We start from the raw sequence: 10,655 nt of genomic DNA on the forward strand, positions 1-10,655 counted from the left end.
TAAAAGTTCTAAGTAAATCAACTAAATGGCGCTGAAGCGGTGACGTCACTTTTTAAAAGTCGATGTTAAGATTCTCCGAGGTTGAATGACTACCGATACATATCTGATGTAAAAGTATTCTAACTCTGATTGCGCCCGAGGCTTACGTCCTACTTGGAATAAGTACTTGAGACTTTTAGAGCATAGAATATAGTCTTATAACCCTTGCGTCCTTGTCTTGGTCAAAGGGATTTATTTTTGTTATACGTACTCTTGGTGGTACGCGTCGTGTTTTATTCGATAAGGAATAAAGGCGCTTGAACATATACTGGTCTTGATTGCGAACCCCGCTACAAATCTGGCGCCCAACGTGGGGCCATACCAGCGCGCAGGTCCAAGATACGTCACACGCACGGGTAGAATTACCACGACTGCCGCTAAGCTACCGAGTTCGAGTAACAAAATGTCCGTGAACCTCACCGACGAACAGTTCCAGGCTCTGCTAGCGAAACTTGCACCTGACAGACACGGCACTTTTTCAACATGTACTGCGCGATACGACGGTACCAAGAACTTGGAGGTGGTGGAAGCCTTCTTAGCAGCAGCTACGGTGTTTAAGCAAATAGAAAATATTTCGGATGCTGAGGCCCTGACAGGCGTTCCTTTGCTACTGACAGGGGAAGCTGCAATATGGTGGCAAGGAGTAAAGGACCATGTATCAACATGGGGTGAATTCCAAGCTCGTTTACAATATACCTACGCACCCAAGAATCCAGCGTACATCCTATATCAGGAAATAATTGGTATCAAACAGGATTCACGCATGTCCACAGAAAGCTTCGTGGCACATAAACGCAACCTTTTCGCTCAATTGCCAGAACCAAAGCAGCCCGAATGCCATCAGTTGGACATGATATACGGTCAGCTGCATAACCGTATTCGCGAAAGGGTACCCCGCAGCGCGTTCCGTACCTTTGATCAGCTTCTAGAAGCAGCACGAGGAGCCAAGCAGATGTGGCTGGATCGCGAACAACACGAGCGTAAGGGACCTGATGCAGTAAAAATATTAAGACCAGGCATGGCACCTAAAAAGAAATGTGGGTTCTGCCACTTCAATGGCCACATAGCAGAAGAGTGCAGAAAACTGAAAAGAAAGCAAGAGGAATTGAGCGTCCAAAGCACTCCTGTATTACGCCCAAAGCCTGAAACATCGCAGACTACACAGGCTCCTTCTCCATCAGCCCCGAGAGTGCATTGCTACGGGTGTGGTGCACCGGGTGTAGTACGCAGTAGCTGTTCCACGTGCGCTGCAAGTAAGAAGACATCGCAGTCTACAAACCTAGGTTTCGGCGCCATGAATATACGTTCAGATGTTAGGAATCGACCAATTGTGTTCATCAACATTGCTGGTGTGAGAGGTTCCGCATATGTTGATACGTGTGCGAAATCGAGTGTTGCCTCTTTTACGCTCTACAGGCAATTATTAGAAAAGGGGCATAAGTTCCAAGAAGAATTTGTGCAAATAACTCTAGCTGATGGGATACCCAAGCAACAACGGGTTCTCAAAACAACAGTGGCTGTAGAACTTGAACACCGCATAGTGCCAACCAGTTTTATTGTTTTACCGGAGTCCCGAGACAATCGCACTCTTTTGGGTATAGGATTCATTCAGGATGTCAAGATGGTTTCGAATCTGCCACAATTCACATGGCAGTTCGTCGATGAACCAACTCAAGTATATGAACTGTATGACAAAAATTATGGGATTTTTTTGGACACAAGTAGCCGCCCTACGAACATCAACGCCACGGCAGTCACACAAATAGCTGCATTGCCTACCGAGACCGCAACCGTATCTCGCCCTCACGCAATTTCAAGCTATCGGTTAATACCATTGGACGTAAGTCCTGTGAAAAAACCCAAGACGGTATTCGACGGTTACTCTCCTCGTTTCGCTGAATTTATGATGAGTGATGCAGAAAGAAACGTCCGGGAAGCTGAAGTTACTTTGTCACCTCACTCAAAGGGATTGTTTCCTAGCAATACAAACTTAGCACGTTCCTGTAGCCCTCGTACAGATTCTGTAAATTTATGTTCCATTAGTGTAACTAAGTCCCAAGACGTCCAGTTAAATAAAATTCTGTTAGACTATCACGATGTTTTTATGGATAATGACAAGCCTTCCTTACTTGGAGAACATTGTATCATAACGAAACATAATAATCCTATATCAACCCCTCCTTATCGACTATCCCCGGCAAAAAAGGAAATACTTAGGAAAGAATTGGACAAGATGCTTGACCGGAACATTGTAGTACCCTGCTCCTCGCCATGGGCTTCTCCATTTGTATTAATACCAAAACCAAATGGAGACATTCGAGTATGTATTGATTTTCGACGTTTAAATGCTATAACTATAGCAGACACTTATCCAATTCCTCGGATAGACGATTTACTGCACTCTGCTAAGCCCACTCCCTATATGACGTCATTGGATTTAAAATCGGGCTATTGGCAGGTTAAACTAAGGGAAGAGGATGAAGATAAAACGGCTTTTATCACACCTTTTGGAATATACAAATTCAAAAGAATGCCGTTAGGGTTGCGCAATGCACCCGCTACCTTTCAACGTCTAGTCGATAGATTTAAAGTCACATAGGAACATATCACCATGCTGGCGTACTTAGATGACATCATATTCTTCTCTAGCACCTTTGAGCAACACCTCTGCGACCTGAGAGACATACTACATAGAATGAGAGAATATAACTTAACTGTAAACAAAGATAAATGTAAATTCTTTCGCTCTTCGATCAAATATTTAGGCCATATTATAACGCCCGACGGCTTGCTACCTGATCCAGATAAAACAAAAGCTATTTTGGACAGACCAAAACCCAGTAATCTTCAGCAATTAATATCCTTCTTACATTCATTCATTCATATCGTATGGTTAGTGGTCAACCTAGTGTCAAAGTTGTTCAAGCCGCCCGTAAGGCCTTTGACATGGCTTAACGATTGTTATCTTATTGACAACAACCGGGACCGACTTTTTACGTGCCCTCCGAAGCACGGAGACGCCCAGCTCAAATACCACTATGCGGTCACCCATCTATAGAATGACCGCACCAATGGTTGCTTAACCCACAGATCGTTTCCGACCGGTGAGCGCAACTGGCTATGGTACATATCTGGGGGCACGGAAGTGCCCCCGCAAGTCGAGCAAAAAAAAAGCGGCACGGCCGTAACATCCTTTTCTCGAAGCAATTCGGGCTATTTTTGACACCCCTATAATTTCGTTGTGGATAAAACAAGAAGCCTGGATTTTCAGCAACTAATCAGTCATTGCATAAACACGGTATATTTAAAATTTCAGTCAATTTGAACCAGTAGTTTAAGAATGACAACTTGTTAAAATTTTTAATTTTGTCACTCACTGATTCACTGACTCACTGACTCACCGATCATCAAAAGTCTAAGGTACTTCTAGCAGACCTAGAAGCTTAAAATTTAGAATACAAATAGGGTTTAGTGTTTTAATCATGGGAAAAATTTAATATTTTCTAATTTCGGTCCAGTTTTCTAAATACACCAACTGCAACAATAACTTTGTAATCCCATATAAATGTATACGATTACAAGGTTACATTTGCAGTTAATGAATTATTATTACTGTAGAAAATAAAATAAATAGGTGTAAATAGGTACCTACTATATGAGGCATAATGGGAGGGGGTAAAGGGTGGGTAAGGGTGTTTAACTCATGAAACTGAACAACATTCCCATAAGAAAATATGTTGAATTATGAAAAAAAAAACGTCTTTCCATACAAATTGGACTTATGTTCGCTCTACAAAAAGAAGTGAGATGCCATCAAAAACATTCTGTAAAAACTTCAAGTCTCGCCGTAAAAAGTTGTGAGATCTATATAATACCAAGTCGATTAATCTATTTAGTCTCTACTTAAAGGACCTTCTGTCTTAAGTTATTACGTATGTTATTATCATGCCAATTTAAAAAAAATACCTTTAAAACAAATAGATCGACTTGGTCATCGCAAGAAAACACAAATTCGCCATTATTAACATTTCAGGAGCTTTAACTTCTTGTCGTGCTGTGTAGTGTGATACATACTAATAATCAAATCATGCGATGGCCAGGTCGGTCTATTTGTTTTAAAGGTATTTTTTTTAAATTGGCATGATAATAACATACGTAATAACTTAAGACAGAAGGTCCTTTAAGTAGAGACTAAATAGATTAATCGACTTGGTATTATATAGATCTCACAACTTTTTACGGCGAGACTTGAAGTTTTTACAGAATGTTTTTGATGGCATCCTTCTTACAAATGTGTTCTTGGTATCGCCGATTAATTGATAATTTCTCAGCTATCGCCCAACCATTAACAAAGCTGACCAAGAAAAAGGTTTCGTGGCTATGGAATACAGAACAGGAAGAAGCGTAAACCACACTGAAACATAAATTGATCACTGCACCTGTTTTGCGACAGGCGGATGATACCAAACCCTTTATACTTAAAACTGACGCCAGTCATTACGCGCTTGGAGCAGTTTTGGTCCAGGGGGAGAAGGAAGATGAGCACCCTGTAGAATATGCAAGTCGACTACTAACCTCGGCGGAGAAAAATTATTCCACAACTGAAAGAGAAGCTTTAGCTGTGGTATGGGCATTGAATAAATTTCGTTCATACATTGAAGGAATGCCAATCACAGTATTATTTATTTTATTTATTTTATTTATTTATTTATTTATTTATTCCTTTATTTCAGGCAACTGAGGCCAATAGTATTACAATAAACAAAATACAACTTATAAATAGACTAATACATACAAAATATAACTTATTCTAAGTGACACGTGATCCAGGTGTCGCCTGACGCGTGGTGTCGGGTAGCCGTCCTCTGTACCGCCGGAACACAACACCTCTCGGCCAAAATTCCTCCTTCATGAAGGTCGACAGATGCTCAGTCGGCACTCTCACCACAAATGAGTTGAAATCCATCAAGCTTTGAAATGGCTTTTAAATTTGAAATCACCAACTGGCCGTCTAGCTAGATGGGCATTACAGATTCAGTCGTACAACCTCACTATTGCTTACCAGCCCGGTAAATTGAATACCGTCGCGGATGCCTTATCAAGACCACCATGTTGTGATGATACCCCTAACTGTGCCATATGTTCCGTAGTCATTGACATGCCTACTCGCAGTCCTAGAGATATTCGTGAAGAGCAAGAAAAGGATAGTAAGCTACAGAATATCATAAACTCCCTTGAGGAACTGAAACGAACAGAGGATGCTGCATATTGGAGTAACAAAGGTTACCTAATGAATAATGGAATATTGTATCGCTTACACCCTGATTCTGAGGTCGACGATGCCCAATTGGTAGTACCTGAACATGAATGGGCAAATGTACTTAGTGCCTAGTGATGATTCTTTAGCAGGGCACTATGGAGCTGACAAAACCTACAAGAAAATTGCAACAAGGTATTATTGGAATGGTATGCGCAAATATATTGCAAGTTATGTCAAAAACTGTTTGAAATGTCAAAGTTATAAGCCCTCTAACCAGAAACCTGCTGGTTTGTTACAAACCACTGCTATGAATCAACGTTTTGAAGTGGTATCATTTGATTTATTTGGTCCTCTTCCGCCGACAGAAGATGGAAAGACCTGGATATTTATTGTAGAAGATATGGCTTCCAGATGGGTGGAGCTCTTCGCCCTAGAAACAGCGTCGGCAACAAACTGTGCTATTACCCTAATTACTGAGATTTTCTTAAGATATGGTGTACCAAGGCGACTGATTAGTGATAACGGCACTCAGTTTGTGAGTGCGGTAATGCAACAAGTTACTTACAGCCTAAACATAAAACATCAATTCACTCCATTATATCACCCGGAAACAAATCCAGTGGAACGTAGAAATTGAGACTTAAAGACTCAATTGGCCATTTTAGTGCAGGGGGAGAAACATAACCGATGGTCTGATCTTTTACCTGCAATAAGATTTGCCATGAATAGTGCTACCTGTCTGGCAACAGGCCAAACCCCAGCTTTCTTGACATTTGGAAGAGAGTTAAGGTGTCCACGAGACAACGAAATTGATTTCAGAAATATACTTATCTCAGAAAATATAGTTCCAGAAATAACGCCTAAACTTAGAGACTTAGCTGACAACTTGGTGAAAGCAAGAGAAGTACAGGAAATGAAAGAAGAGGCTCGGAAAGTATATGTTGACCGACATAGGCGCCCTCATCCTCAATATAAGTCAGGAGACCTAATTCTTGTTAGCGTACATCCTATAAGTAAAGGAACACAGGGCGTCACCGCTAAATTTGCTCCGCGACGAGATGGACCATATGTAATTATGGAACAGCATGGTCTCGCTTCTTTTAAAATAGCTTCTTTGGACAATCCTGATGAATCTATCGGTATTTATCATGCGTCAGCCTTGACTCCCTTCAAGAATGATAACTCAACTACGGTTCCTCAACCTGTGCAGCCTCTTAGAAGAAGAGGACGGCCTCGAAAACAGGTTGATGTGTCTATATCACCGTCAAGAGTGAAAAGAGGACGTGGACGTCCTAGAAAACATTAAATCTTCCAGTCCTTCTCGCCGAGACGTCTTCGAGGACTGAGGGGGAGATTGTAACACACCAATTTACTTTAATGCCATCTGTGGAGGAATCTTATAACTATTATCGATCTAACCTTATTACCTGTCTTGTTTGTACCTTGTTATGTAAAGTAAAAGTTCTAAGTAAATCAACTAAATGGCGCTGAAGCGGTGACGTCACTTTTTAAAAGTCGATGTTAAGATTCTCCGAGGTTGAATGACTACCGATACATATCTGATGTAAAAGTATTCTAACTCTGATTGCGCCCGAGGCTTACGTCCTACTTGGAATAAGTACTTGAGACTTTTAGAGCATAGAATATAGTCTTATAACCCTTGCGTCCTTGTCTTGGTCAAAGGGATTTATTTTTGTTACTAGCTGACCCGCGCAACTTCGCTTGCGTTACATAAGCGTTAAAAATTTTCCCCGTTTTTGTAACATTTTTCACTGGTACTCTGCTCCTATTGGTAGTAGCGCGATGATATATAGCCTATAACCTTCCTCGATAAATGGACTATCTAACACTGAAAGAATTTCTCAAATCGGACCAGTAGTTCCTGAGATTAGCGCGTTTAAACAAACAAACAAACTCTTCAGCTTTATTATATTAAGTATAGATTAGTATAGATATTGTTTACGGTACCAGTAATTACCGCAACTTGTAATTGTTCTTTAGTGTCACGTAAATTAAGAAATAATAATTGACTTGTGTTGTACAATAATTATTGGTCGTAGCGTGATGATATACAGGGTGTAAATGATTAGTATAGACTAGCTGACACGCACAACTTCGCTTGCGTCACATTAGAGAGAATGGGTCAAAATTTTTTCGTCTCCATGGAAACCTTCCCCGTGTAAATCCCGATCCCTCGGGAACTCTGGGATAAAAAGTAGCCTATGTGTTATTCTGGGAATTCAGCTACCTATATACCAAATGTCATCGTAATCGGTTCAGTCACATTTGCGTGAAAGAGTAACAAACATCCATACATACGTACATACATATATACATACATACCTAAATGTATACATACATTAAATATTTAATTAAATATTAAATATTGCTGGACAACTCACACACGGTCATTTGATTCCAAACTAAGCAGAGCTTGTACAATGGTAACCAAATAACTGATAGACATACTCATATACAATAAAATCTGTATATGTTGATAAATAATGCGCAACCATTAATTTCATTTATTTTAGGTAGATTATCCGATTGTCCTTTTTCAAATCCTTCATCCATTTTATTAATCGAATAATATTTACTACTAGCTGACCCGCGCAACTTCGCTTGCGTTACATAAGCGTTAAAAATTTTCCCCGTTTTTGTAACATTTTTCACTGGTACTCTGCTCCTATTGGTAGTAGCGCGATGATATACAGGGTTACAGGTTAAGTCGACCTATTCCCGTTAAGGGCGTATAGTTTACATTATTTTTGACTGATTTGTCAATGAAACACCCTATCCTAAATCTAACCCCTTTCGAGATATTTGAATTTATTTGTTTTTCATAAAAAATGACCGTTTTTTTGCTATCGGCTTAGATATTTTGAAATTTTTTAGCCTTATTATTATTATTATTATTTGACTTTTACATGTAAAATAAGACGCTTTATGAACTTAATAACCAATATGGTACATAAAAGTAACAAATAATTCGTTGTAGACGTTTGAAACTTTTAAAAAGCAATTAAAATTTAGAAAGTTTATTTTTCTATCAAGGATATTTAAAAAAAAAGATATGGCGCGTGTTTGGCAGATACACTTAAAAATATCTACGTTTCATTAGCTATCCAACGAGGTATAACAATCTAGGGTTTTTATCAAAACTTTTTGGAAAAACTTGGTTTTCATGAGCTAAAAGAGTGGCAAGAAAGTTTGTTTGAACGCGCTAATCTCAGGAACTACTGGTTCGATTTGAAAAATTCTTTCAATGTTAGATAGTCCATGTATCGAGGAAGGTTATAGGTTATATATCATTACGCTACGACTAATAAGAGCAGAGTAGCAGTGAAAAATGTTACAAAAACGGGGAAAATTATGATTCTCTTATGTGACGCAAGCGAAGTTGCGCAGGTCAGCTAGTATGAAATAAAAATTGAGCTGATGTAAATTAATAACGTTTTAGGTATTTCAAAAGATAGGCGCTCAAACATTTTAAAGCAAAATCTTAAATATTCCATATCAAAAAATCCTAACGTGATGGATTTTTTTTTATTATTTTTCTCGTAATCAGCACATCAAAAACTATAAAAAACGTTACTCAGATTTCAAAGAGGAAAACCATTGCAGGCCTGTGTAATTCGTCTCGCCAAGTTTTATTTGGGTCATTCTCAATTATGGTGAGCAAACTTTTGTTCAAAAATGTACGCATTACTCGTTCCACCTGGCCGTTTGCCCTACTAGACCCTGTAGCGATGAGATGGAGTTCTATGGCATGGTCCCTGCAAAATTCTTTAAATTCAGCGCTAATGTAACATCTCCCTTGGTCAGCTATAACTCGTTTGGGGACTCCAAAAAGGCAAATTGCCTTTCTTAGAGCTTTGATAGCATACACGGAATCCAATGAGGGGGTATATTCAAGGAGAACATATTTTGTGAACGAATCTATAATAACCGATGAATACTCTTTGCGATCGCTTTTCCCACTGAGTTTACCCGTAATGTCGATGTGTATGGTATGCCAAGGGGTGGAAACTTTAGGTATCGGGTGAAGTCTCACCTGGGTTGCTCCCGACGGACTCTTCGAGGCTTTACACACTATATACGAGTCTACAAATTTTCGTACATGCTTTGACATCTGTGGGAACCAATAGTGTTCATAAAGTTTGTCTAGGGTTTTTTCAGCGCCAAGGTGTTTAATTTCGGTATGGATATGGTTGATCAAAGTCCAAATGAGAGGTACAGCGGGAAGCCAGTAGCTGCTTTTGTTACGCTCAATTTTCCTATAGAGTATACCTTTCGAACAACATAGGTATGGGCAACGTCGTCAGGAAATTCTCTATTGTTATGTTTGTTAAGTAGGTCTTGGATTTCACTATCTCTCTTTTGTTCGACTATTAACCAACCCTGATGAAGTTCAACGAACTGTACAGTTTTAGTTCTACCTAACTGTTTATTTTCAGGGTGATTTGCTATGGGTTCGTCAAGTGGATTTCTGGATCGGAAATCAGCGTGTTCCATACTACTCCCTTGCTTATGAACAATATCAAAGTCATATGCCTGGAGAAACGCCCACCATCTGTGGACTCTGGGTGTTAGATCAGTTTTAGACTTTGACGCTTTAAGGGAATTACAGTCCGTAAAAACTGTGAAACGCTGCCCATACAGGTAATGTCGGAAATGCTCAACCGCTCGGACTACAGCCATAGTTTCCAGCTCATACGAATGGTAGCGACATTCCGCATCGGTCGTTCGCGATAATCTACACATAATCTGTCAGAGTTGTCTTTCTTTTTAATAAGTAGGATTGGACTGGCAAACGGTGATGAACTCTCGCGAATGACGCCCGCTTCTAGCAAGTGATTTATTTTATCTCTAACTATTTCTTTCTTTGCCGGCGATAACCTATAAGGGCGTCTTTGTACAGTCTTATTTGGGTCAATTAAATCTATACGCATTAAACCTGTAGTAACACGACGTGTGGGTATGCCATCGATAAAAAAGTCACGGTATTTTTGTAATAACTTGACTAATGCTACCCTATGTTCACCTTGTAAATCTCTATCGATGTCAGTAAAACTGTACTTAATAGATTTTTCGACAAAGCTCACTTTTCTACGTAACGCAAAACTAATGCGCTCATTACTTATTTCATCCGATAACCTGCTAGCCAAGTTGGCGGTTACCAACGAACAGGCTGAACCACTGTCGAACAGAAAAGAAACGAGCTCACCCCAGGAAGTAGTGAAGGTGCCGGTAGCCGGTCTCCGCTCACATAGATTAACTTCCCTGACGGCTGTCCTTTCATTGGCTCCTTTGCGGTCCGGACACGCTGATGCGATATGCCCTTGTTGACCACAGA

The 10,655-nt window shown here is 39.9% G+C and overlaps 1 protein-coding gene across 1 annotated transcript; it reads left to right on the forward strand.

The window, feature by feature from the left end:
- The first annotated feature begins 442 nt into the window (after positions 1–442).
- On the forward strand, positions 443–6,605 carry LOC142985823 (uncharacterized). Its single transcript, XM_076134066.1, has 4 exons — positions 443–2,062; positions 4,493–4,663; positions 5,105–5,246; positions 5,965–6,605. Exons 1-4 carry the CDS (start codon positions 443–445, stop codon positions 6,603–6,605), a joined length of 2,574 nt encoding a protein of 857 aa, XP_075990181.1.
- Positions 6,606–10,655: the final 4,050 nt, after the last annotated feature.

This window comes from Anticarsia gemmatalis, chromosome W, assembly GCF_050436995.1.
Source record: "Anticarsia gemmatalis isolate Benzon Research Colony breed Stoneville strain chromosome W, ilAntGemm2 primary, whole genome shotgun sequence".
Classification (NCBI taxonomy): domain Eukaryota; kingdom Metazoa; phylum Arthropoda; class Insecta; order Lepidoptera; family Erebidae; genus Anticarsia; species Anticarsia gemmatalis.

Bases quoted from the DNA above. Each gene is read 5' to 3' on its own strand.
- LOC142985823 (XM_076134066.1), top strand. From the start codon at position 443: ATGTCCGTGAACCTCACCGACGAACAGTTCCAGGCTCTGCTAGCGAAA. The intron at 4,664-5,104 runs GTATGGGCATTG...ATTGCTTACCAG, and splicing joins AAAGAGAAGCTTTAGCTGTG to CCCGGTAAATTGAATACCGT. The intron at 5,247-5,964 runs GTAAGCTACAGA...TGGCCATTTTAG, and splicing joins TGAAGAGCAAGAAAAGGATA to TGCAGGGGGAGAAACATAAC.